Source organism: Corvus hawaiiensis, chromosome 3, assembly GCF_020740725.1.
Source record: "Corvus hawaiiensis isolate bCorHaw1 chromosome 3, bCorHaw1.pri.cur, whole genome shotgun sequence".
NCBI lineage: Eukaryota > Metazoa > Chordata > Aves > Passeriformes > Corvidae > Corvus > Corvus hawaiiensis.
In genome coordinates, this window is record NC_063215.1 from 85,471,225 (window position 1) to 85,499,148 (window position 27,924).

A 27,924-nucleotide genomic window follows, 5' to 3' on the forward strand; every position below is an offset into this window, starting at 1 on the left:
AAGAAAGCCATAACTGTGTCCCTGAGGCTTTGTGGCATCTCAGGCAAATCCAAAATGGCTCAACAATTCTGTATTTAAATGTATTAGGGTTTTTCATTTAATGAAAAATTTATGGTTTTTTTTTTTTTTACTCCAGACAACAATCAAATGCCAAAATAAAAGGAATTTTGTCAATGAAAAAATTCAGTTCTTTGATCTGTTGCTTTTTGTTTGGTCCCAGTTAGTACAACTGTTCAGTTGTTGCAGGTTGAGGGCTCTAGTCTGATTGGTTACATGTTGCAAAGAATACATGTGTGAAATAACTTGTATTGCCGTATCTAACCTATTTTCATCACAGAAGATAGATTACTTCTAATCCAACTTTAGTTTTTTCAGCTTTGTTATGCATTCCTTAATAGTCTAGAGCATTCAAGGGCATCTTTATGTCATTGCTTAAGAAAAGCTGTCTAGTGTTTAGATTATGTGGCCTGCTAACTACATTTCTAAAGGGGTCTAAAGAATGTTATCAGATGCCTTTGATAGCTCTATTTTTATTTTTGAAATAGGCTCTGAAGTATGGAGCTCATGATGGTAATTTATATGCTGAGAGGGGTAAAGTCTGGCAATAGGGTTGTACCCAGTCAGCAAGGATCAAGTTAGGGGCTTTAACTCAAACTTGGGAGGAAGTTGGTTTCCTCATAAAAAGGAGAAATTCTGGATTTGTCCAGAAAATTTAAGCTCCCATTGCTTGTGGATCCTTCAAGAATTGAAGGGAGAAAAAAAATTTCATCTCTAAGGCTTATAGATGTAAAAGTTAAAGTTCACATTTAAACTTTTGCAGTTATATCAGTACATAATTCTTTCCCTTAGTGGGCACTTCTTTTTCTGTGTTAGAAGGAGTTCAAAGTAAGTGGAAAAGGTGGCTTTGTTTCGAAGCAGGTGTGCTAATGCTGAAGTAAGTTAGTCAACTTGAATCTTTTTTTCTGCCTGTATAGGTGCATGATAGCTTTTGTTCTGTATAGAAATGTCTTCTAGTTGAATTTAGGAGGCGATATTTGTGCTTGAATTTGGGAGGTGCATGTTTTAATTGTGAGAACGCCATGACACAATTCATTCTGAAATTTGTATACATTCAATAATTGAATAGCTTTTCAGTAAAAAATGGAAGTATTCTGGCTTCATTGACTGAAAGGCAGAGTTGAAAATTGTTTGTATGTATGCATAGGGCCATACTACCCTGCCCCATACACATTTGGTGTAGAAATGTGCAGGAGCACAACTTGGCTATATGTCTTCATATTTGGCATCTGATCACTATCTCAGCAGATGTCTTTGTGAGTTTAAGGGTTTCGTAAATTTCAAGGATTACAGAAAAAGGTTTGTGTAGAGTACTATTCATGTCACTACATGACTGAAAACTTTCTGATGGAAAAGTTTTTATTTCTAAATAGAGCAAGACTTCTATAGCCTGATTGATTGCAATTGAATTGTTGCACAGAATTCTCTGTTGGGTCTCAGTGATATTAGAAGTGGAACCTCTCTTCTGGGAATCCCATTAGCAGTGTGAGTAATACAACTGTGTGAGTTGTTTATGGTCATTGCCAGAGTTCTGGTGTGGCACTGGGCACTTACCAGTCAATGCATCTTTTGCTCCTTCCATGATGTTGATGTTGCTCAAGACAAAGTATCTGTAGACAGCTTTCCAGTCAAACAATGAAACTAGTAGGGCTGTCTACTGATTGTCTTTGTCCTGTGAGCTATCTTGTATTCTGTTGTCCATTTTTCTTCCTGAAATTTTGTCTTTCTTGTTTTCATAGACCCTGGTTTGCTTATTTTTTACCCTTCTATCTTCTTCATCAGCCTTTCAATGCCTCTTTCCACTCCATCTTGCTATTTTTCTTAGGGATTGAACTGTGATCCTTTTATTTACGTCAGACAATCTGATCTGTAAATACAAATCAAATTCATCTTTGCCATGATGCCTTGTAAATGAATTGCTTTAGCTCTGGCTGAAGAAGAAGGGTCTGGAATAAAGAGAGCTGCTTATGGCTATTCAGCTAGATGTCAGCAGCTCAACATGGCTAAAACAGGCCTCCTGCAGACTCCCTCCTGCTGCTTCCTTGTCACTCTGGAAAACAACCTAATCTTGCCATGGCATTCATAACACATGTCATTTATTACTTTGTTCTTTCTCTGAGTTCAGAAACAACACTGTCAGTGTAATTGATGATTAAATCTTATTTTTAATGTAATTTCTTAAATAAGTTCCTTGCTGTTTCAACAAACATTCAAATCTTCCATCCACATCTTCTTCACCTATTAAACAAGCTTGCCAATTAGTCCAGCATCCTTTTCCTTGCTTTCTTCAGGTCAGTTCTGCGCTTCCATACCCATTCAGATTCAGTGAAAATCATTATTGTATCCTTTTGCAAACAGAACAGAAGAAACCTACAAGCATCTCTTCTGAATTTATTTTCCCTCCTTGAACAGAATACGGTCTTCACTTTTCTAGACCTTTCTAAATTCTCAGTTGTTGCTGAAGCATTGCTTCATCCTCTTCCATTATTCATTAAAATTTCAGGCTCAGTCTTGTGCTCTCTTAGTACAATAATATGCTTTCTTCTTGAGAGCATCTCCAAGGTAGTCTCCATAGCCTCTTAATAATCCTTTCTTTAAAACTCCTTTATTGTGAGGCCCAAAAAGCTTGGAAATTATTCTAAGTACCTGTTAAACTACCCAGTAGTATGACTTGGTTCCTTTTGTGCCTCCCTCTTTGTCACCTTTTATTGTATTATTTGATAGCAAGGTCCATGGAGTCAGGACTGTCTTTGTTAGTTTTTGGGTTTGTGGGATTTTGTGGGGCTTTTTTGTTTGCTTGCTTTGTTTTTGTTTTGTTTGGGTTTTTTTTTATTTTACTTTATCACACCAAGGACAGCAGCATCCTGGGTTATCATTGAGAGCATTAAGATGGTTATAATATTAACTAAATATTTAATTATAGTTTTAGCATTGCAGGGAACTTTGCTGTGAAATTTGCTGTGTGAAATTTATTCTTGAGAGAAGTGGAAGGAGAAGTGCCAGTTGATCATTTCATCCCTTTGGAACTTACCACCTTGTCTTCACTAGGGAAACAAGTGTTAAAAAAAAAAAAAGAAAAGCCAACAAAGAGCAACCACATTGCAAATAAAAGATGCTCTTAGCTAATCTGAAGGGGCATTTGGCTGCCTCACAAAAACACTGTGTATTTTGGCAGTTAGGAGCTTTGGCTTAGGAAGATCCATGTTTGGAATAACAGGGTGTGTTGCAAGTCAAAATTCAGGTATCTTGGCTGAGATGTATGCGTAATCTGGCATGATGCCTTTCTGCACTGTGCCTAGCTATAGCAAATGCTAAAGTCCCTTGTGAACAATATATGAATCTCATTTTGGGGGGAAAAAAAAAAAAAAAAGAGGAGGAGGGAAGAGGGAGCCAGGATTTATTTTAACATTTAGTGGATATAAAAAACAAGTATCAAGAAGCAAAACATTTCCATGAAGCATTCACTGTGGAAATTCTGCAACTTCTTGTTGCAAACCTCTTTATCACTTGGATTGGCTGATTTCCAGAGCATCAAGGCTGGGAATTGAGGGACTGAAATATAATCAGTGGTGATACATTTTAACCACATAAAACATTCTCTGCTTCCAAAGCCTCCAGTGTCTCTAGTAAGCAGTGCAACAGCAACAGCTCCTTGCTGCTGAACTCCAGAGACGGGGAAAATACTGGATCAGGATGGTAAGAAGCTCTTTACTTTATCACCAGATCTAGGTTATTACTCTGTAAAGAATGTTTAAAAGATTATGAAATTGGTAGAGATAAGTATTTAAAACAAAAACCAGTATGTAAGATAGAGAGGAATTATGTTTTTCTGCAAGAGATCAGCAGTGCAAGTTGGTGACAAATATATCTGGCACTGAACATGTTGTGCAGCTTATATAAAATCTTTTAAAACTGGGAAACATTGCTGACTAGCATTTGGTGTAAATTGTAAGTCTGTCCACTTGGTTTATTTCAGAAGGACAGCTGTATGGGCTTTTAAAATTATTTTGGATTAATAATCACTGACACAGACTTTATAAATAAAAATATAAATAAACCTTTGCCAATCATTCATGCAGGCTGTATGTTTATATGGTTTCTTTTGTTGGGGTTTTGGGGTTTTTGTTTATTAGAAAAAAGCAGATCTGCTCAGTACATGCCTTTGACTTTTAGGGAGCTATGAAGTTTTTATTTTTCAGGGTTTTCAATCCATGAAGACCTGTTAATCACATTGTTTCTCTAGTGTAATTATTTGATGGGAAAAATAACCAGGAAAAACTTTTTAGAATAATGATTTTATTATTTGTACCAATTTAAATATTCTGATCTAGGTATTAAAACAATAGAAGTAGAATATAAAGCACATGAATGTGGCATCTGAATATAGTGTAAATTGATACCAATGCTATTAGTGGTTTAAAAAATGCCTGATAATAGAACAAAAATATGCATATTAGCATTTTTGTACGTATTAAAGGATTGGAGGGAGGAAACGCATCTTGGGAGTGTTTACTCCCAAGACTCATTGTCAAGACTGTTTTGTTGGGGTTTTTTGGGGGCTGGGGGTAGGCGGGTGGGTGTTGACTGAAATAAGCGTCAAGCCCAATCTCCTGTATGGGAACTCAGCTGTTCATTTTAAGTGCCTACTGCGTCCAGGAATTTATTGATTAGGAGATTATAGTACGTCAGGGTGAAAGGAAAACAAATTACTAAATAAGTCTGAAGAGCACTGAAACACATTTACTTGACAGTCCAGCTTGATGTGTAGGGAATTACTCCCTTTGTGATTCAAATGGAAGAGGAGATTTTTTATAGAACAACTATGAGAGTTAGAAAAGTGTACAGCAAATGTGAAACAATGTTTGATTTGGTATTTTTAATCTTTGTTGTGTATTTGTTCTTTCTCAGCAGTATAAAAATTAAAAGACCCTAAAACTTTCACTAAATGCTTTCTGATCTTTTCCTTTTCTAAGTGGTTTCACTGAATGGCAAGAAATAGAAGTAATGAAGTCAATCATGTTATCATAGCCTATATATTTCACGTTGCACATCGCACTTTGATGTGTTAAAGATTTGTTTTTCCTCCTTACTATGCAGAATAGATTGCAAAATCAATAATTGAATGGCAACCAGGCTGTAAGGTTCTTGGAAAGATGTTTAGTATGAATCTACGTGTGGTGCTTGTTGTTTTTGTTATTATTATTAATATTATTGTTGCTGTTTTCTTGACAAAAATCCCCTGTGATGAGTAACCATTAAACAGTACTGTTGTACTGAAGAGACTTGAATATATTGTTGTTTCTTGCCAGAGAATACTGTGCCCCTAGATAGTAGTATCCTGCATCTGCATTTTCTTACAGGAAAATACTGGAGGTAGGAGATCTGACTGCTTTTCCCTATTGTGATCATGGAACGTAATTAATAACAAATGATGTTACATACATTTCCACATTTGTGATTCTCTAGTTCCTACATGAGTCAAATACAGATAAGCTTCTGTAACAGCAAGTTAATAAAAACATTTCGTTCTGGAAAAATAACTGTCATGTACTGCCACATACTTGCTGTTGATAGAGTTTTAGCCAAAGTAAACTTACATTGTGTCTTGCTTGACATGGATTAGTTCAGTAACTAAAGCAGTGAGTTCACAAGGGATCTATTTCTTTCAGTTTGGATTGCCTGGGCAAAGATCTTGCATAAGTTATTGAAGGGAAAAAAATAAAAGAAACACACACCACACACATCCCCTGAAGGTGTACCCTTAATAGTAATCAGCAATGTAATAAATTACATGACTAGTCCAGAGGGAACAGCCTCTCACTTTAAATTTTTAGATTATATGATTTCTTGTGGAATGTAAATAGTAAATGGTCTTCAAGAAGACCAAATTGCAAGCTATCAAATGCATTAGATATCAGGTTTAATTATTCAAAGTGTTTTTTCTAGTAAGTCTAAGGAACAAAAGTAAAATTATAAATAATGTACTGGCTTTACCAGAAAAACTGAAAAGTTGTAAACATGACTATTACAGTGCTAAATTCTAATAAAGTATAATTAGTGCAAGAGATACGCTTGGTATAGCAAAGTTCATTTGAAGTGTCGTCCTGGTGCAGAATTTAAAAGAGCTTATTCAACAATTGGATGTATTATTCATCCAGATGAATTTAGGCTAAATATTTTTTTTTGTTTCAGTAACTAAATTGAAGTCTGATAATCTGCCTGAAAATGTAATCCTTATTTAAAGAAGTATATTATAAATATGTAAGCTAGGGAGTTTATATATAATATAAAACATGTTTAGGGAAAGGAAATATAGATTTGCATCTGCTGTGAATTTGATTCAAGACTCAATAATATTCTCAGGTTTTGCTGTTTTAGTACATTTTTGCTTTGTTACTCTGCCAATTTTCTGGTAAAAAAATAAGAGTTTGTTCATTCAGAAGTACTCATGCTGATAGTAGTCAGAAGGAATCTGCTGCAGTATAGCTTTGTGCATTTGTTTAGTACTAACTTACATGTCCCAGGTAACTTTTGGCAGAGTTTGGTTCTAGTGAAAAAACTGTGTCAGGCTGTTTACCACACCAGCAAGTCTGGCACTATTCTAGAGTGAAATGCACTCTTGCATGCTCCATAAATATTGTTTGTGAAGGATAAAAATAAACCACTTTAAACTTTAATTGAAACATAATGCTGAAATATCTCCATATATATGTATATGCACTAGCATTTACTTATAATGACATAAGTTTGTATTTTAAAATCTCAGCATCCATGTTCATGGAGCCTGAATACTTTTCAGTGAATAAAATATGTCAGCAGGCAAGGTGTATGCAAGAAGAGTAGTTTTTCTGGTGGTGGAGGATTATGTTCTTAAGCCATTTTCATTTTGATTCTACAATCAACCTACTATGCAGATCAGGTTTTGCTCACTGAAATGCATCTTTTAAGCTGTGCCATTACACTAGTAGTATAACTTAAAATGAGTTGCTCTCAGGAAGTTATAAATTATTTGGTGTGTTTTACATAATGTATTAGCATGCCTGCTGCATCTGTGTTCAAGACAGGGTTTTATTCCTTCAGCCATGGGATATATGAAGAAACTATTAAAAATGGATGCTTTCAGCATTAGTCTGTCCTTTTGGCTTTTATCCTGTCATGCCATCAGAAATGAAGGCAGGGGAAAAGGTCAGTCTGGTCCCTAGGTGAAATAATTGATGGGAGCAGCTTCCAGAGGAATACAACTTTAGTGAGAAGGTGGCTGGATAATACATAGTAGTTTTCTGCATCTGGTTAATGTTTGTATTGTGGCATTTGCAGTGTTTTGAATTATCAGGACAAAATTGTGCTTCCCATATATCTTAGGACCCTCATAGCAATGTGATATTTTGCTGCACCTGTTCTTGTACTTCATGGCTATACTGAGGATACTGAAAACAATTAAGGCTGAGACTTACTGTGCACCTTTTATGTAAAAGAAGTCTAGAGAAGACAAAAGGCTACTGACAACTTCATACCCACTTGATAGCGTGCAGATGCAAGAAGAGCAGGATACATTCCCAGTGCTTCTATAAAGGAGTGTGCTCTGACCAGAGCTAAGGATGGTTAATATGCATTGGTGGGAGACACGATGCAGTTTGGGTAGATTTCCTGGTTTGCTTCACTACACAGAGTGGTGATGAGAAGCTACCATTCCTAAAGAAATTCTCTAGACCTTGCACTTGAGTTTTTAGTGTACTGTTAATCTGTTGTTATAAATAATTCATTTAAATGTTTTCCAGTGTTGCGGTGTCACCTGGGGACACGCAGCCCGTAGTCAGCCTTATTATATCTTTTGATAATGAAGTTTCAGCTTGGAGGCAAGAGATGTCTACTCCCCTGCCAATGTGTCAGGGCTCCACTTCCCCTCTTCTCACCAATATATATCTTGGGTATCTGACTAGAGCTTTTGGATCCATGAAGATGTTTGGAACCCACAGCAGAAGGCTGGTAATCTCTGGTATCAATCCTTATTCACTCAAAGATGGTAGATAAATCCAGTGGTGAAACCTCAACACTTCTGACTCCATTACTGTAGTAGGGTGGTTTTCTTAATGGTCATGGCTTAAACTCCATAGTGCTAACCTTTTGAACAGCTTGGAGACTTTGAGACCTTGTGTTGCAGCCTTTTTTCCCCTTACATGATGTGGCTTTCATGACAGCATTTTTATGTGATAATTCTCCCTGTCACAGGATAGGAGATGGCACATGTGAGTCAGGCTACGAGGGTAGAGGCTGCTGACATGTTCTTCCTGTGACTGGACATACACATGTCCAGTCACAGGGAGAACTCTGTCTTAGCCATATAATGGGTATTTATTTGGTCAGTCATTTGGATGACTGAGACTACATATTCATTTGGAAGAAATGACAAGAAAGATGATGGTATAAGACTGCACCTCTGATTTAGCTTTTTTTCCTGCAAATACTTACTCTTAGTATATTTGTTGTGGTCCTTCCTTTTCAGAAAGGAAAAATTTGTGTAGTGTGGTAGAGATTTTACCAGCACTAATTCTAGAAATTAAGTTTTGGGAAAGTATATACTTGATTTGGGACAAACATGCTGTCTGGGCCATTTGGTCTTGAGTCACTAAAGAGCTACTGCAGGCCTCTAAATCATTCAGATAAAAATGATCTTACAGTGACTCAAACTGGCCTACAAAATTTATGTTAGAAAAAGAAATGTTCCTCATATATTTTTTTTGTTTTTGTTGAAGAAATAGAAGGGACTAATTTTAGAAAGTGCTTGATAACTTATGAAAAGGTCTTTTAAGACAATTAAACTTTTAGATTCTTCTCTGACTAAACTTGTTGTATTCATTAATGTTAATTTTCTTATTTTTCTCCTTGTAGGATTGTCAAAAGTATTAGGCATGTTAAAAACACCTTTTTTTTTGTTCTACTCCTCATTCCAGTATTACAGAGGATTGATCACAAAATCAGCACTTGCATCTAATAATTCTTCTATGGCATAGGTAGACAGAAAATTGGTTTCCTTGTACATGCAAAGCATGAAAAAGTTGAGTTCTATGTGAAGAATGAATACACACACTAGAGATGTTTTAGGCAGAATATATTAAGGTCTCTGCTGGCATTTGTTTGCTGCAGAGATTGTCATGAAATGATGCTTGTAGCTGGCTGTTTCCTCTTTGTGCACTGGGGCTGCTCATGGACTGCATTTCCTCTGCCCCTCAGTGCTGGTGTGGTCCTGCAGTTAGCAAGTGGAGTTCCATCATCTCCAGCTGTGCCCTGTGTATGTATCTTCTGTTGTTAAGGTCATTCATGTATTCATCATCCAAAGCCAACTGCTTAGTTTGGTCTTCTAGGAAGTTGGAGAAGAGCTTGAATGACTGAGTCCCAAAAGAGTTCTCTGTCCTGGTGATCCTGGTGGATTTGACGGGTTTGGGATTGACAGGTAATTGCCATACTTCTAGGTTTTGAGAAAGGAGGCAGTCATAATTTTGGGTTTAAGTGTATCAGAACAAACCAAAAAATACTAGGAAACTGTTATTGTGGATATAGTTTTGTATGGATTGAGAACACATGCTCTAGGGTGGCAGCAGTTCCTTCCTTTGGTGCTTGCAATAACAGCATTTGTTGTATGCCATTGCACAAATGTATTGTTTCTTCTTTCCTTTTGAAGAAAATAGAAAACAAACACCTCCACAAGTTTAATATGTGTAACTTTCACCAAATGTGTATTTAGGTATTTTACTTTGGATAGGGAGCAGTTCTGCAGCCTAGTAAGACACATTCATTTAGAGTTACTTGCTTGGAAAAAAATAAACAGATTTAAGAGTGTACCAGCATAAACACGAATCTTTCTATTGCATCAGTTTCAGAGCTCCTTGAAGTCATGGCAAATGCAAGCAGTCTAACTGAATAAACAGTTTTGATGCAGTGCATCATAACACAGAACATGCAATTTATAAACTGTTACAGAAAGAAGTTTATTACACAATATTTCAAAATTTTATATGACTTTGTGAAACATTAATTTTTATAGTAGGTTTTGTGTTGTCAGCATATCACAAGTCCCCAAAATGCTACACTTCTTTCATAAATTTACTAATGGAGTTGGCTTCACTGCTGATTAGAGTCTCTTTTTAGTAAAAAGAAATATAAAAAATATTTGTGGAAGAATCTGAAGGGTGAAAAAAGGCTAAAATACTTTCTATTTGTATTCATGTAGAGTGACTTTAATAGTTTTACCAGTTATTTCAGCCTCATAGATTTTCTAGTGCAGGTTCATGGAAGTCGTGCATTTACTGTGGATCATTTTGATGGTCCAATGAAATATTCGCTCTGATCTGTGTCAGTGGGGATAGGGAAGCACACAAAATATATGCTTCCAGGCAGTGATGAGAGAGTAGGAGGATTTTTCATGAACAATATAATTAAATGCATGCCTGTAAAAGATACCTGCAAGATGCTGCTTGAGAAAGTACTTTATAGCAATGGATAATTATAGGGAAAAAATTACTTCTCTGGAATGATAGTACATAATATTAATTTACCAATGGTATAAAGGTTTTCTAAGTAGTTTGTTTCCCATCTGTAACACAGCATTTTTTTCCTAATAATCTTTTTCTTCAGCAAAAGAATTTTTGATCAAAATTTTTGTTGGACATACTACACTGGAATTTTAATACAGCACTAATACAGGACACTGTTGTAAACATTTGTTTCATAACTTAAAATTATTTGCTCTTGCAGAAGTATGAGAACTATAGAGATTTTCCAAAGTCATAGGTTTTTTTGTCTATTTAATATAATTTTAATTATGTGCATAGTTGCCACTGCTGTGGATCATACCCATGTTTGTTTAAAGGTGTCCAGAAGAGGTGATGATATTAATTCACCTGCTGCTGAATAGTCTCCTACTTCGAAAGTAACTCAGCAGTGACTCAGACATCAGAAATGAAAACAGAATCAGTTGCTTAGGGCTGAATCTCACGAGTGCTTACTGCTGGGCATGGTGTGTTGAGAGTTTTCTAGGATTAATTGCATCCTAAGCAGACAAAAAAAAAGGTGTTCCAGTTCCCCTCCTCCTCCCCACTACTTCTTCATTTTCTGTGGGAAGAAAAAGGCTTCAGCTTTGTTTTAGCTGTCTCCAAACAAAGCTGTAGGCAGTGTGTGAGGTAACATTTGTTTGTAAGAATGGACAACTTAGATACACCTGAAAACTCTTGGTCAAAAATACATGTTGTGGGCTGTGCTCTTAGTGTTGCCCAAAGAAACCTTTGGCATGAGGAGCTGGAGTCTCCTGAGGATGCTGTGTGATGCATTGATGCTCAGCCAGGAGATCTGATGGGATATCAGGGGCCAAGGCTGGCACTCACTGCCCTGACCCTGCCTGAACCCATGGCTGGGGCATTGTCTGCTTCACTAAGACTTTGCTGTGTAACATTTTGGTTCTAGGCCTGATTCAGGAAGTGCTGTGGAAAGTATATGGTGAAAAGTAATTGCCACAGCAGTTAACCTTTGGGGAAGGTTCGTTTAGGCTATCACATAACTACTATTATTTAAAAAAGAAAATGCAGTTCAAGCCATGTCACTGTAACTGAAAAATGGGAGTCACCCATTGTTCTCTCTTCTAAAGACAGGCTCATTTCAGTTTGTTTCACTGTTAATTTTGCTACTAAGTGAGAATTATCATAGGATATTGCAACTGCCTGCACCATACTAAGACCTTATGGTAACTGAAAGTTGAATGCTCTTGCCAGTCCTGTTTTATGTCTTGGTATGAAGTGTTGCACAAACTATAGAAGAAGGATTTTGACCTAGACTGCATGTGAGAGACTGAAATGTTATGGTTAATGGTTTAAATGTCGTTAGGAAGGACATGTTGCCCATTATGGCAGAACTGTGTAAAGAAGCTGTGACCATGGAAGCCCACCCCTCCCTGAATAGGCCTCCTGACTGGAACCTTGGACTGTGAGAGAAACCCCCTCAGGGTACTTGAGACAAGATAAAGGTGACACTATTGGCCAATTCTCTCAGGTCTAGGGATGAGTCAACAAGGCTGAGGGAGAAGAATGTATCCACAGGAAAGCCAAACCCAGCAGCTGCGCTGAAAATCATCCCTGGCTGGGATTGGGGCGGGAGAGGGGGAGGAGAGTTTTGGGTGTGTGGTGTAATTTCTGGTCAGAGAGACTGAACACCCACCCTCGCTCACACAAACTGGCTCAGTTGTAAACCCCCTCCCCACCCCAGGAAGGCCACACTCACGTGAGAGGCAGCTGAGGAGGTGTCATAATGCATCAAAGACCCCCAAAGCGCTCCCAGACTCATTCCCGAGGCCTTGCCCCAGAGCCTTGCACATGATCCAAGTGATGAAAGTGATCCAGAGTCTGTTACAAGAGACAGTGTCCAACTTGCCCCCCTCAGGGGAGGTAGCTGGGCATTCCCACCTGGCTCAAATGTATATTAACCCAGTGAACTCTTAGGTTTTGTGGGACCCTCACCACAGAAAGGCCACAAAAAGTGGATCAGCAGGATCCACAGAGTGGTGGTATTTTCTACTTAATTTGTCTCTCTGTCACTCTCTTTCTCTTCCCACCCCCAGCCCCCCCTTTTTCTATTTCTCTTTCTCTCTCTCTCACTCACATTTACTGTTACATAAATCCATACTATTCACTTCAGCATATAGTCTTGTATGAACCTTAATTCAGGCAGAGGCATCTCTCTAACAATTTCAATAACCAGATCATAACACTGCACCTGAGCAGCTTGGGGGAAGGATGTTGCATTGAGTCAGCATTAATTTCAAGAAGGGATCCTGACCAAAACCATGAAGCTGATTTTTTTTCAGATATTAAGAGGTTTCAAAACCTAAACCTATGTAACCGTCTCACCTTAAAAAAAGTCAGTGCTGTTGGTTTTAATGGTCAAAGTGAGACCCACAGCTGAATATGGCAAACCTGCAGAATCTCTTCCATTTTCAGTAGTGACGTGTATTTTCTCCTGAGTTTCTAGTCTCAGCCTATGTTGTGTAAATGCATATGTATTTTTTTTAAATCAAAAGCACTATTTCTGAATGGACAGTGTACTCTAAGGAAACATGCAGCAGGAGACCATGCTTAGCTTAAGATTTTTACTATCTTTAGGGCCTGACACTCACTAGGCTGCAGTGAGACGCATATTATTTTGTAACTGAAAACACCCTTCTATGTTAAATTCTAAAATAGTTGTTTCCCGGAGGAGGTTTGCAATAGAAACTGATGTACCTGATAGTTAATTAAAATTCAGTGTTGTTTGTTCTTGCTTAAATTAGTGAAAAAAATCCCTTCTAGGAAACACCACAGAGAATAACATTCTGAAGATTTCAAATTATTTTGAAAGATGAGAATTCCCATGACTCAATTCTTTAAAGAGCTGGAACATAATTCAAATGCTTCTTTGCCACCTGTCACTTTTTTTTTTTTCATTTTTAGAGTGTGTATTTTCTATCACAGATAAATAAGAGGAAAGAACATCTTACTTCCCTTTCTACCCAGAAGGGTTTTTTCTGAACCCTAGTTACTGAATTACATGCATGCATTACTTCTATTATAACATTGTAAACCACCTGCACAAATGCATACCTAGCAGGAGACCAATTGTTTCATTAAGTTACACCAGAATCTGGCTGGTATTGTTGTACAAGGCAGAGAAAACCATGTGTAATTGGTTTTGTTTGTAATGGGAAGTCACTGATTAGCCAGCTAATACCATTTTCTTTCCCATGCACACAGCCTCCCACACACAGAAAGATGTGAAAAACTAGTATAAAAATAAGGTTTTAAGCTACAACAATGAGATCTCCAGATGTCTGATTCCTTGGTTTAGAAAACTGCACAAGAGCTTATCTATTCCTGAAATAAAAATGATTTAGATAGTGCTAACCGTCTTTCACGATTTCCCATCTGCTAGGGTGTGCATTTCATTTTCATGTAAATAAAATTTCTAAGTAATTCTTCAAATCCTCGCTGCACAGTTCATTACAGAGATCTTATGCTTGCTAATACTGACTGCCAGAAGGCAAAAGGACTGATAAAGCACGTGGAGCACTCATAGGAGGCTTGCAAGACAGAAAGTCCCTCATGGAGAGGGGAATATTTCAGTGGATTTATGTATAGCATTTAACCACTTCACCTGTGTTATTTCCCTGTTGTCCCTTTCAAGAAATGCAGATACCTAATGAGGGGAATGGTAAAGGAAATTTTCCAAGCTTCATTCTTGAATTTCTGCCATGAATTTCACCTCTAAATCAGACAGTTCAGATTTTAAGCTGTCCTTTCATGTCATGTACTCTTATTACAGGGGTCTGGATTCATACCTGTGTTTAGGTAGGCAAACCTCTAGTCTTAATGCTTAAATTTAGCAATCTCACATTGTTCACATTTTTGAAAGGTCACTTTGGCTTCAGTCTCACAGTTCGTGGGTGCTGACACGTTGGCAAATCAAGCCCTTTTTGTACTTTATACTGAAGTCACAACTGGGGAAGAGGAAGAATCATACTGACTTAGATTCCCAAAACTGTGGACTGACTTGCTTACTTTGCTAGAGGTGCAGTTAATCAAAACACCTGCAACTCAGAACACCTGGGAGTTGTGCAACTCTTAGATGTCTAAATGTAGATTTTAAGAATCTAATTTTAAGCAGACAGATTTGATCAGTTTGCCCCTCGTTACCCAGGAAACCACTTAATTACTATGCCTTTGCTTCAGCCCTCTGCATGTAGCTTTTAAAACATTTTGTTACAATTTTTCTTTTCTTTTGTCTTAAGCTAGTGTTTGTAGAAAGGGCTGGCTTGACAGCTCTGGCAAATGAAATAGTCTGCCTGCCCACGGAATATGTGCTCTCTAGACAGTGGCAGTCCAAACTTCCACATGCTGTTTTGTCAGTGTGCTACAACTTTTCTTGGAGGAGTGGAGAAGGGAGGGAGGAGGTAGGGTCCTTGTACAATCAGGTCTTTGCCACCAAAACGCGCAAGTGTTGTCAGGAAAAATGGTGTATTTTCCCTCTATAGCACAGAAAACAGGCAGCTAAACGAATGAACTCAAGCTTTGGAAAACCCATATGTAGTCTGTAAGCTATTGTCACGATCACAAATTCAATCCTGCTATGTTGCAGTTAGTACTGATGACAGATGTTCTCATGAACTGAACAGAGTTTTCCTTGCTCAGTGCCAAGACAAAAGGATTTTTAAAGAGTTCTGAGTTCTGCTGAGCCTTCAACAAAAAGTCCTGGGTTGGTATTTGCATGAAAGTGGGAAATACGGGAATTTACTCTAAAATATTAAGACTGTCTTCTTGTGCTTGCCTTTAAGAATGCTGATCCGAGCACGTACAGTTTGTTACTTCAGTTTGTCTTGGTGATGACTTTTTTTGAGGTAGATGTATTAGATGAATTGTGATAGCTGTGAATCACCTAGTGCCCCTAGAAAAATCACCCAAGAGACAGTTGGTCTTTTCAAGAAAGGGTTGTGTGTTTGATTTCCAAGTGGTTTACATGCCTCCTGGTTCATTTAGCTAGTAGCCTGAAAGTCATGGAAGATCACTGACAGAATCATACTGCTGTTCTTTAGTGATCAATGTGAATTCACAAATGTTTCAACAAAAATAGCAAGGCAATAAGAATGAAAGATATGCATGCCTTCTTTTAATTTCAGAAATCTTTGCTCTATTATGACTGAAAATGGAAATATAGAAGGACCATTCAATTCACATCATCCAAAACAAAGCATCCTGCTTAGATAGCTACAATACTTCATAATCACTGTCGTTCTGTGCTGTTTCTGTAGTTATACAAGAGGTTATCCGGGAATTTGTCAAGACCACCTCTACTCAAAGCAGCTGAAATGATCCAGTCCAGGCTGCGTATTGCTGTCATACTCCAGGCCATGCAACCCCATCCTTCTCCTCCAGCCAATGCCATCGCTTGTAATGAACTTATTACAGGAGCTGCTTGCTTGAAAACTAACTGTGAGGTTTGGGCTTCTGGGGTGAAAGACATTGTCTACCATGAGGGAGAGTCTTGCAGACTTTGATTTGGCAAGGAATCTGTGATTGGGCTCATAAAGGCAAGAGTTGCTAAGCATAAATGAAAATGACAGTATGTTAAGACTGTGAAAGCACAAAAGAAAACACTGGAAACTGGAATTTACTCTCTGATCGTGAAAGTCACTTGGGGTACTTGTGTTCTTTGAATGCCGTTTTGACTTGCAGAATCGGTTCTCATAGCTTTTTCTGTCAGACTGTGCTTGCAGTCTGAGAAACAGATGGAAATTCTACTGGTTTTCCTTCTGCAGACTGTAAAACAAAGATGCTTAAATTACTGGTGCTCTAAACTAATGAACCTTTTCAGCATCTAAATCGAAGATTCATTGCTGCTTTTAATGTTACTCTAAGAAATTCATGGTGCATTTATGTAACTCTTAACTGTGCTACCAACATTGGTCTTGTACCTGCTGCTCTGCTTTAAATGAAGAGAAGCAGGGACAGTGCATAGAAGAAAATGGAAAACATCTCTCTCATTATCTGAATCAGAATATTTACTTCCTACCTGAAGAATCAATATTTCAGAAGGCAGAGAGCACTATGCTTTGCTCTCTTGATGCCTATGTATTGTTCTTATGTTTTAGAAACCAGTAATCCAGAAAAGAATTACGCAGTGGATTTGCATTCATAGGTATAAAGAACATGGTTCTGTTGCTGAGATGTTAGAATGTATTTATAAATAAGAATTGAGAAGCTGCTTCATAACACTAAATAGTTTCATTTTTGAAACCTAATAAACCCTATTATTTTTTTGAACAACTGATTTTTAAATTTACTTTTTTAATTTTTTTCCTGTTTGAATAGCTTCACTTTTTACACAGCTGGTTCTCTGGTTCTAGAATCATGGCCAGGTAAACTCTGACTTATTCAAAGAATTAATGTAGATTGTATATTTTTACTCCTGAGTGGCTTGCCTACTGTAAATACCCCTCAAACCCGAATAAGGAAGAAAGAGACTAGATTTAGATTTAGAGCATGAGAGTGCTGAAAAAAAAGCAGAAGAGTCTAGAATCTTCTTTGCTTTGTTGAGATTGGCTTAAGAAATAGCCAGAAATTGCCCAGCTGCAATGGATTGCCTGTATTTATTTCTCCTCTGTGTTGGTCAACCACCAGTAGATACATTTTACAGAGCCAGAAGACAGTGATGACAGTTCTCTTCCCTAGGTGGTTTATTAGTTGCTAATTCTGTTTAGTAGAAACTTGGATCAATTACAGCCTTGTCAAGTTTCCAGTGGGACTAGCAGATCTTTTTCATTCACTTTAATGATATCAACATAGTGAATTTTGTGCCAGTTCCCTTAAATTCAATGAAACCTGCTTCGCCCACTGACATTGAGTGTATGTTTTGTCCTATTTGCTGAGACATTTACAAGCCTTTCATAATTATACCAACTTAAGTGTTGGGGTCCCTTTCCCCCTGCCATGTGGTCCTGGGAGAGGAGCCCTGAGGGGAGGCACGGGGTTTCCCTAGCCCCGGTCAGCCTCATTCCCCATTGGTTGTTTTGTGTTCCCCTGCATGGGCAAGGACCCTTGGGTCCCGTGATTGAGGAGTTCCTCGGCAGAGCCCCGGCCATGCAGCTGGAGAAATAAACATCTCTGAAACACCTACCAAGAATCAGTCCATATATATTTCTTTCCACGGGCCTCGTTGTCTGATACACATGTTGCAGTAATTCGCACAAATGGTGGTGAAATGCTGGTAAGACACCGATCCCTAAGGACAGAAAATTTGTGAGTAAAAACCACTCTAGATCTCTCTCTTCTCACCTTGGTTTGGATATTCTCACTGGACTATGGAAGAATCATAAGAAATGTGGCTCTCTGAGCCACAGAAAGAAATGTATCTAGAAGTTAAAGGAATCCTTGAACAATAAAACAGGAAAGTACTTGTTCAGGGAGATCTAGAACATTTCTTTAACTGGCTTTTCAAAAATTTCTTCTATATTTCTCGAGACTTACTTTTTGATATTGATCCTCCTGGAACTAGTCACGGGTGTTTTTGGTCCGAGGTTTTGTGTGAGATAAAGGATCAAACAGAACATGCGCTAGTGATAGAACCTCTCCGTGGATCCATTGTAATCACTGAAGCTCTTGAAGAGCATTTGTATGGTCCCATTACCCCTAGAGCAGAGGATGACACTAATCCTGTGGCTGAGACCGCGCGGCCACCATCCCAGGAGCGCGTGACTGCAGCCGTGCTGGCGGAGGTGCCTGCACTGGATGCGCCAGGCCCCCTCGGGAGCCTGCGCCTTATCGCTGACCCCATCCCTGTCTCAGGGCCCCCGGCTGCTCGACCGCGAGTGAGGGAGCGACGCCGCAGGCGCCACGGGTGTCGTGGGCCACATGCAGCAGAGAGGTGGCCCCCACGAGCAGCCAGGAACTGGGGGTCGGTGTGGCAGGCCGCTCTGAGCGACTGGCTCGGAGAGCTCTGTGAAGGGAGAAGCGGCGGTTTCCACAGCGACACGAGAAGCCGCACAGCGCAGCGCTGAGCCGAAACGGGGCTGCTCTCAAAGCAGCGTGAAGTTTGCGGAGCGGAACCGCTCACAGGGTGCGGAGCCAGCGGCGATGGCAACGCGGGGCCGCGCAGAGCCCAGACACGCGCCGGAGCAGCGCCGCTCGGAGGGCACGGAGCAGCCGCAACGTGGGGGCTCGGCTGAGACATCGGAGTCAGCGAGGCGGCGGCCACGCGGGACCAGCAGCCACGACGAACACACAAGCGTGTGTTGTGTGATGGGAGAAGTTGTAGCCACGAAAGTCTCAGGAACTGCGAAATGGTACAATGTAAAAAACAACTATGGATTTATAACACGAGATGATACAGGGGAAGATTTATTCATCCATAGAACTGCCATTAAAAGGAATAACCCTAAAAATTACCTGCAAAGTGTAGGAGATGGGGAAGTTGTACAGTTTGATATAGTGCAAGGAAAGAAGGGTTTACAAGCAGCAAATGTTACTGGGCCTGGGGGTATTCCAGTCAAAGGCAACTGTTATGCACAAAATTATAAACAATATCCATCCCAGCAATTTCCCTACCCACAGCCTATTTTCCCCTTTTACCCTATACCCAATATGAACCCTTTCCTAAGTTTACCCCATCCCCAATTAATCCCTAATCCATTTTTCACCCCATGGCTTCCCTATACAATTCCCTTTCCCTACAACTCCTCTCTGATGCCGAGGAGGGGGATGAAGAGGGGGAGGGAAGAAATTAATTATTGTTGTTTAGCATTCCAACAGGTACAAATGGAAGAAACCCTCTCCTGCCTCAGTTTCCCCACAAAGCATGCCCAGAGAGTTCTGTCTCCCTTCTGTCAGCCTTAAGTTGTTCCAGAGAATCTGTTTGCACATTTAAAGACTCAGGAGGGTGGCTTGTTTTGTTTTGAAATTGTTCTTGTTATGTTTATCCAGTTGTTTTCAATGTTAAGTTTTAAATCTCTTTTTGTTAAAAATAAACGGGTGAGATGTTGGGGTCTCCTCCTCCCGCCATGTAGCCCTGGGAGAGGGGCCCTGAGGGGAGGCACGGTGTTTCCCTGCCCCTGCTCAGCCTTGTTCCCCATTGGTTGTTTTGTGTTCCCCTGCGCGGGCAAGGACCCTCAACCCAGACTGTGGGAGTTCCTCGGCAGAGCCCCGGCCATGTGGCTGGAGAAATAAACATCTCTGAAACATCTGTAAAGAATTGGTCCTTATATTTCTTTTCCACAGGCCTCGTTGTCTGGTACACGTGTTGCAGTATCCCCACTGTAACACTTAAGGAGCTCGAAACCTATCCTTTTAACTTTTTTTTTCAGAAGTGATGAGTATCTCTACCTTTTATTGTAATCAGAATCTATTCAAAATGAGCAAAAACTGAATTCATAAAATGTGTGTTATAGGCAAAATAGAGATAATAGACTTCTCAGGTGGCTGTGGGGTACTGTCAAAATTAATTTATCTTCCATTATTATTTGGGAAAGAAGAGCAGGCCGTATAGCCAAAGTACACAGTACCTTTGTGTGCACAGTTATTGAGACTTACTTGTATTGCTGCTTGTGTTTATATGGAAGGTTTATATATGAAATAACACAAGTCCATAAATATAAGAGCTGTTCTTACAGTGGATAAGCACTATGTTTTCTCAATAAACTTTATTCTTAAAGTAGAAAGCAAGGAGAAAATTAATCTGCTGTCTTCATGAATCTAATGTATTTGCTATCTGGAAGCTGAGTTTTGGCACAGAACACATGGCAGCATGTGGCACTGGGATGCTCCAAGGTCTCGTATGATAATAAAGAAAAAGTGTCCTCCTCTGAAGGCCAGGACTAATACATTAGTAGCTGGATATAGATTGATATCATTACTTCTTTGATAGATGTAATTGGATGTTGTTTGCATTACATCAGACAGTGTTCATTCTAGCTTTATTTTTTAACATTTGAGCCAGTTTGCTGAATTCATGTTGGTGCTGTTTCTATGTAGCAATTGCTGTTGTTTTTATTGAGGTCATAAACTTTAATGAACCCATACAACACTTGTCATAATTAAATACTAATGGTCTTAGATTTTGACAGATTTATGTAAAGGAGTTTCTCTGTCTTCCTTCTCTTCCTGTGTCATGAATAAAATTTACTGATCAGCCCAGAGTTTTAATTTTTTATTCAAGTAATACATCTCATTTGTAATGGTGACTGGTTAAAGCTGACAAGTGAAAGTTAATGTTCACTGTACAATGATGTGCAAGAAGAAAGTAATCTTTAAAAGGTTCTTCAGAATAGATATGTTGGAGGTTAGGACAAGATATTTCCATGAAAGCCTCCAGGACAGTGAGATTTCAGGCTCACAAAAAGCCTAACACACTGATACCTAATAAACACTCTGGAATTATGGTAAATGCAAGAGAGTTCAACTAAACATTTTTTTTTGCCATTTATTTCAATCCTAGGGCATAGAAATAGTGTGATTTCATTGATGTGTTTAAGGTAAATGGCCACAGAATCAGATTGTATGGTCATTCTTCACTCAACAGTGAGAACTCCGGGTCCCTAAAGCAGGAGCAGCTGAGACCTCACTGTCACCCATGACAGCTTGTGTGCAATGCAGTAACTTCTTTCTTGTGCCTGCAAGGTGTGTCTCTAAAAATTGTGATCAGTGAGGTTGTCCTTGGGTGCAGATTTTGAGAGATCAATGACTGCATTGCCTTGCTGTGGGAGGAGTAGGCTACTTTGTGCAGTGGGCACCACTGGCCAGGGTGCCATATGTCCCTGGGAAGCAGAGTCCAGTAGGAGTGGGGCTCCTACTGGTGGGGGTCTGTCAGGGCAGGGCCTGATGACCAGGGCCCATCCACCAGCTCAGCCAGGGAGGAGGGCACCTTGGGGGCAGCCCTGGTGTTCAACATTGTGCTGCAGGCAGCCCTGGCTCAGCAGTGCCCAGGGCAGGGCAGGACTGTGGGGAGCTGGAGCCCCGCCCTGCTGGGGCACTGCTGGGGCAGGGAATGACATCCCTCGTAGCTGACATGGGCTTCTGGAACGTGGGCTGGCAGTAGGAGCCGTGGGGTCTGGCTGGGAGCTCTAATGTTCGGTTATGTTCCCTGAAGCTGTTGAACTCAGATTCTAGAAAATTCAGTGTTTGTATTCTTTGCCACAAGTGACTGTGTTGCTAATATTGAGCAGGCAGTGTGTCTTACAACAGTACTGCCCTGAAATACAGTCTTGGAGTGTTTAGCCAGAGTTGTTCTCCAGGAAAGGAGTACCAAGGACCTCAAGAGCAGCTGTGTTATTCAGGCTAAACATCTGGCCAGCCTTGTATCCTGTCTCTGATGGGACCCTGGCAAAGCAGACCCAGTCATGTAATTTCCAGTTCCTGGAGTTGGCATCTTTTGTCTTTACTAGCTTCCAGGGCTTTTCTCCATGAAGAAAACCCAAAGATACCCACTTTAAAACCTATGTAAGCTTCTATCACCTATGAGTCTCATAGCATGGGACTTTGCAGCTTAACAATGCCTTGAATACCCTTTTTTGTTTGTTCATTTCAAGCTTGCCAACATAATTAATTTAATGCCCTCTGGTGTTTTTATTGGAAGAGACAGTGAATAACTGTTTCATAGTCATCTTTTCCATGCTGCTTATGAATTTATAGTTCTGTCACATTCCTCTGTTAGTCGTGTCTTTTTCCAAGCTGAAGATTACCAGTTTATTTAATCTTTCTTTATATAGAAACATTCTAGACTCTGATTATCCTTTTAACCTTTTTCTATACCTCTTCCAGATTTTCTGTGATTTTTGAAATGAGTGAACCAGAACTTCGTGACTTTGAGGTTCTGTGCCCACAAATGTATAAAAATTCACAATATGAAGAAATTTTCTTTGGTGTCCTGCTTCCTTTCTAGTAAATTCAGCTTGCCTCTTTCAACTCCAGAAACTAAGCTGATGTTTCCATACGTTTACATGCTAAATCTGTCATCATGTTCATAGATGGCTATAGTTTAAAAATAATTTTGAGGCAAATAAAGTCAGAAATGTCATGTGCATTTTTCTGCACTATTAGTAGCATGGAGTGTTTTGATATTGGACTGGTATTTTGGAATTAGCTGTCACAGTTGCATAGGTTTTATTGTGTTATTATAGATGGAGTAAGTCATGATAGCCCTAAGAGCTGTGGTCATGGACTTGGACATGCTGAAACTATTGGAAGTTTCCAGGTGTTTATTGAAAATGACAATCTAAAATGGTAGATGGAAATTGCTTATGCTACTCCTCCTGTTTTGGCACCCTCCTGTATTCTCAGGGGACTTTGATGCTGTTTTCTGACACTTCTGACAGCAGTCAAAAGATTTTTGTAGAACATACTGAAGCCTTCCTGGCTATTTGAGTGAAGGTGTTGAGGCATGCTACAAAGTCTCAATGCATCTTTATTCTCCTGTGCAAAGATATCTTTTCAGAGATGAGACAGGGAACTTGCTGAAATTGAGGGAGAATCAGTGAGTGATAGTAAAAAGATAGTAATATTGCCGAAGAAATAGCAAAATATACTGTGATTCTTACATGAAAAGATTGAGATTTTTTCCTTTGGATGTGCCAGGCACTTACGAAAGTATACTTTCTGAAGGTATATTTATAAAGGTAAACCAGACACAAATAAATGGGGGGAAATAGATAAAAGAAATTTGAGCTTAGCTTCTTTATAGAAGAATTCTTTGAATATCAGATGCACCATGACAGGAATTTTTTCTTCATTGTGCTCTGTGCTCCAACATCAAGACCATGGAGAGTGAGCACAGTTACAGTAGTTTCGGTGATAGTGCTGAAGCCCTCATCCTGGGCATCCTTGGAGATACAAGCATGGGGCTTTAGGTCTTTTGCTGGATTTGCCTGCAAGTCAATATATAATTTTCAGGGAAATTCAGCAACAAATACCAGGAATATTTTTGTAGTATTCATCTTTTCACTTTTCTAATAGTAGTACTTTAAATTACTTGTCTTAACCACTGTAGTTAGTGAGCTCCAACTTCTGTCTTTTCTTTTTTCCTTTGTCCCATAGACCTGCCTCATTCTAGTCCATAGAACATTGTTCTATCAGAGAGGCTGAAAAGGATGGTTTGGAACCTGTAATATCACATAAGGGAACCATGTTCTTGATAATTCTGGCTGTGTACCTTGGAGAAATAAATAATAAAGATTTTTCAATTGTTTTTCTTAGCAGCACTGGCTGTTACAGACAGCCCACTACCTCCCATCTCAGTTTTAATCACCTTGTGCAATAAGCCAAGATTACTATTCAGAAAGATGGCCTTAAACGACTTCTACTACCTCATTATCCTAAACTGCCTGTGGAATGCCATCATCCTAGTGGACATTAATTCACTTTGATGGCTTTTTGGTGTTGCCCTATAGATGTTCCAGATTTTTAAATAATGATAGGGCAGGGCTGTTCTCTTCCCCATCTTACCACAGCAGAGTGGCTCAGTTTGTCTACACATTAGGTACCCTCCTTGAAGTAGCCCTGTGAGTTTTGTGGAAGCCCAGTGTAGAGGAGACAGGGCTTGCTTTTCAAGAAGGGTGCCATCCAAATCATTAGTTACATTTTTAAACAACTGTTGGACCACGTGCTGTGTTCTGTCCTGTGCTTAACTACGGTAAAGAAGGTGATTGCAATTTTTTTCAGTGTTTGTTGTTTTTCTTTTCTCTTTTTCTCTCTTCTCTTCTCTTCTCTTCTCTTCTCTTCTCTTCTCTTCTCTTCTCTTCTCTTCTCTTCTCTTCTCTTCTCTTCTCTTCTTTTCTTTTTCTTTTTCTTTTTCTTTTTCTTTTTCTTTTTCTTTTTTTGTTTTTAAGCTTCAGATAGTTTCTCTTCTCTCTCAAAAGTGTAGATCTTCATTTCAGTCAGGAGGATTGCCCTGCTGCTTTCTTTCAGCTTGTGATTCTTCAGAGTCTAACAGAGAACAGAGTACTGGAAAATTCTTGCATCAAGCCAAAAAACCTGAGATGCTTTTGGTCAAATAATCATTTACAGTCTCTGAGCCCATTCTTACATAGCAAAGAGATAAATTGCCAATCTTGCCATCTACAAAGCAATTTGCACAGCTACAATACATCAGAAAGGGAATATATTAATTTCTGCAGATACAGCAAATAGTTGCAATGTCCTTGGAGGGATCTCTGGATAAGCACGAGCATATTTATTGAATTTATAAATTGCTAGGTAATTTTCTTTAGTTTGAATTATTGTAGCTTTGATGGAAACTAATTATTTTTCCCCCCTCATGTTTAATAAAAAACTTTATATGCTTCTCAAGCAGAACTGCTAAGCTTTATAATAAGTTTTTGCAAACTACCTCAGTTTATTATTAGTATGTAGTTGAGATAGCAAGCTTAGTTAGCTTCCAGTATACCCATTGGTTTTTTTAATATAAGAATTGAGCTGAAAACCATGCAAGAAGCAGATATACCAGAATGACATGTATTAAAATGTTTTCATCTTTACTAAATAACTTTATAGATGTTTCAGCCATGAAGGAGCTAAGAACAACAAGGGCCAAGTTCTGTTCATGTTTGTATTAGCACAAATTTTGAAGAAAGTCTGTGGACTTTGTAAGGTTATAATAGCAGTATGTATATGATAGAACACAGTTGAAAACAGAAAAGGAAGTTACTGTAACACTTCATCGTTCAGGTTGTTCACTTTTTCTCAGTAAAGAGCTCAGCAGCTGAGTGCAAAGCTAATATTTAGAAAGAAATAGAGCCTTGCAATCCTAGCAGACAAAGGGAGTTGTTTTGCCATTTGGTTTTTCTCCAAGGGGTGCAAAATCATCATAAGAAAAACAAATTCTAGAACTTTTGCATGCTGTGGAAATGTCCCTAAAGAATATAGAGAAGAATAGGACAAAGAAAATTATAAACATACTAAAGTCTTAGCAGCAACGGAAAATGAAACTGCAATCTATTCTTGGTAATATGTCATAGGGTAATATGTAATAGGGTAGTATCTAAATATTCCATGAAAGGCCAGATGCTTTGAAGCATCAATTAAATTTTGATCAAGGCTTTTGTATTCAAAGTATGAATCAGGCTGGTGACATTACACCATATCTAATAGTGTTTCTTTATATATTTAGTGTAATCTCAAAATGGGATCAAGTGGTTTGTCTAGCAGAGAACCATGATAAACAGAAGTACTTGAGCTATGAGTGTTCTACCTGCCTGTAAGATATGAACGTGGCAAAATTAATATAGTAGATTATAGCCACCGTTTTATGTCCTTAGCAAAATCTGAATTTGAGCTCAGTGGCAAGTTTTGGCTTGGGCATATATCTAATTATGCCTTTAGGGCCATAGGGAACTGGAGTTTCCATAGACAGATAGAATAGACAGGAGAAAAGGCAAAGTATTTAAGCAATGAATTGCGTATTATCCCTGAAAAGGTTGTTTAGAATGAATGACTTTTATGTGATCATAGTCTGCATTTTAATGCCCCCTGAAAACGAGGGGCTACAGTTTTATGATTTGAAGGAAATTTATCACATTTTTATTCAAAGTGTATTTCTGGCTTTTGCAATATAAATCCATCTGTATTCTTTCTGAAGGTTTAGCTAAGCCTTGTTCCTTTTAAAGACAGTGGCAAAATTGTTATTATACACAGAGGCTTTTTCAAAGCCAATAGTAAATTCAATACAAAAGAAAGGTGGGTAGCCAAGAAAGGCAGGAGCTGATGGGAAGTTTGTCATCATTACAAAAATGGGGAACATGAGAAATGTCATAGATCATGGCTCACACTGTGACTTAAATCTGCCTTGGGAGTGTGCTAGCATGCATGGTGGCTATTTAGTGGGTGAACATAGCCTTTCAGAGCAATCCTCTCCCCAGTGACTCCTTACTGAATGTAACAAGTGTGCTGAGCTTACTGCAAAGCAAGTGTCATTTTTAGTGATATAATATCTTGGTGTGTTTGTGGACATTTCTGTCTCTAATGCATGCGCACGCACGTCTTTAGCTCAAAGTTGCTACAAAATTTTGTCCTTTGCTGTATATTTAGAATACATATTCCAAGCATCTCTGCTGTGTGTTTGGAAAGATTGGTTGTAGTGAGGTCTGTGCATCTTCCCCATATCTCTCCACTTACAAGGAAAGGGAACTTTGACCCTAGATCATTAAGTTCTCGCTGTGAAATATGTTAGGATGTAGTCTGGACAGCACTGATAACTAAAAAATTATGGTAGGTGATCTGTAGCTGACACACTGAACTGTATTAAATATTACTGTTCATTGCAATTGCGATTTTGTGATTAAAAATAGTTGTGGGTTTCTATTGTGGCTCTTGATTTCTAGCTATCTGTTGATTTGCATGGCTACCAGTAGTTCATGCAGTGCATGCCATTCAACAAAATGAAACTTTTTTCCAGTTTATGGGGCAATGCTTTCTGTGTAACTGTTCTTGTGAAAATCTCTTAATAGATTAATATGAGAATAAATTCCTGTAATTAAAAAATAATCTCTACACAGACATGAATATAGAGTATCAATCAACTGATAGTATGAGCAGATGCTTGGCCTCTCATATAGCTTCTGCAGTAAGTCTGTTTTGTCTTGTTGAAATGTTGTATATTATCTCAGGAAAAAGTAAGAATAGTTTGTTTTGAATGTGCTGTGGAAGAAGCACATACCTAGTGTGTCTATACCACTGAACATTTAATTAATTTTCTTTATAAATAGCTAGGAAACTGAGAAAAGCAAGCCTGTTGCCATTAGAGTTGCATTTCCTATACAGAGGGAATCTGCATGTGAAGAATTGTGGGAATCACTGTTGTCTCAACAAATGTGTACAGAGACACAGGGTGACACAGAGTAATCTGGAAATGTTATCAATTTATACTGAGTTTGCTGTTTTTGAGGAGTAGAGTATCTATGTGCATTGCTTAAAATTATACTTGTTAAAATATTACACATTCAGAAAACAAATATGTACCCAATTTTAATTGAATTTTATAGGTTATTATACCAGAATACGCAGTAAACACTGTATTGGTTTTTATTCATATGGAATATATTTAGGCCTTAAGCAACACACGCAAAAAATATTAGGACTAAGCTTGTTTTTGTAAGTACAATGTGCATGTGTTACGCAGCTACTGCTTTCAGGAGATAATTTAAAATGCAAATTAATATGACTGTGTAAATCTGCGTATCTCAAATTACTTCCAAAATGCTAGCAATTAGTTAGCATTTTGCTGCTTTCTGAGAAATGAGGAAACTTTCATATTTTGAGACCTCTTGGAACATTATTTTATGAACATTTCTGAGAGTGTGGGAAAATAAATGTG

General features: G+C 38.7%; 1 protein-coding gene across 2 annotated transcripts in view; it reads left to right on the forward strand.

Moving 5' to 3' along the window:
• Positions 1-27,924, forward strand: part of PLD5 (phospholipase D family member 5) — a 184,557-nt gene that overhangs the window by 32,653 nt on the left and 123,980 nt on the right. The window contains exon 1 of one of the 2 annotated variants that reach the window (XM_048298665.1): positions 3,504-3,753. The exons of the other annotated variant lie outside the window; for it this stretch is intronic. Within the exon in view, the coding sequence (XP_048154622.1) occupies positions 3,751-3,753 (3 nt within the window). The 5' untranslated portion in view covers positions 3,504-3,750. Of the gene's footprint in view, positions 1-3,503; positions 3,754-27,924 lie in introns of those variants that run through there. 2 annotated transcript variants of the gene reach the window in all.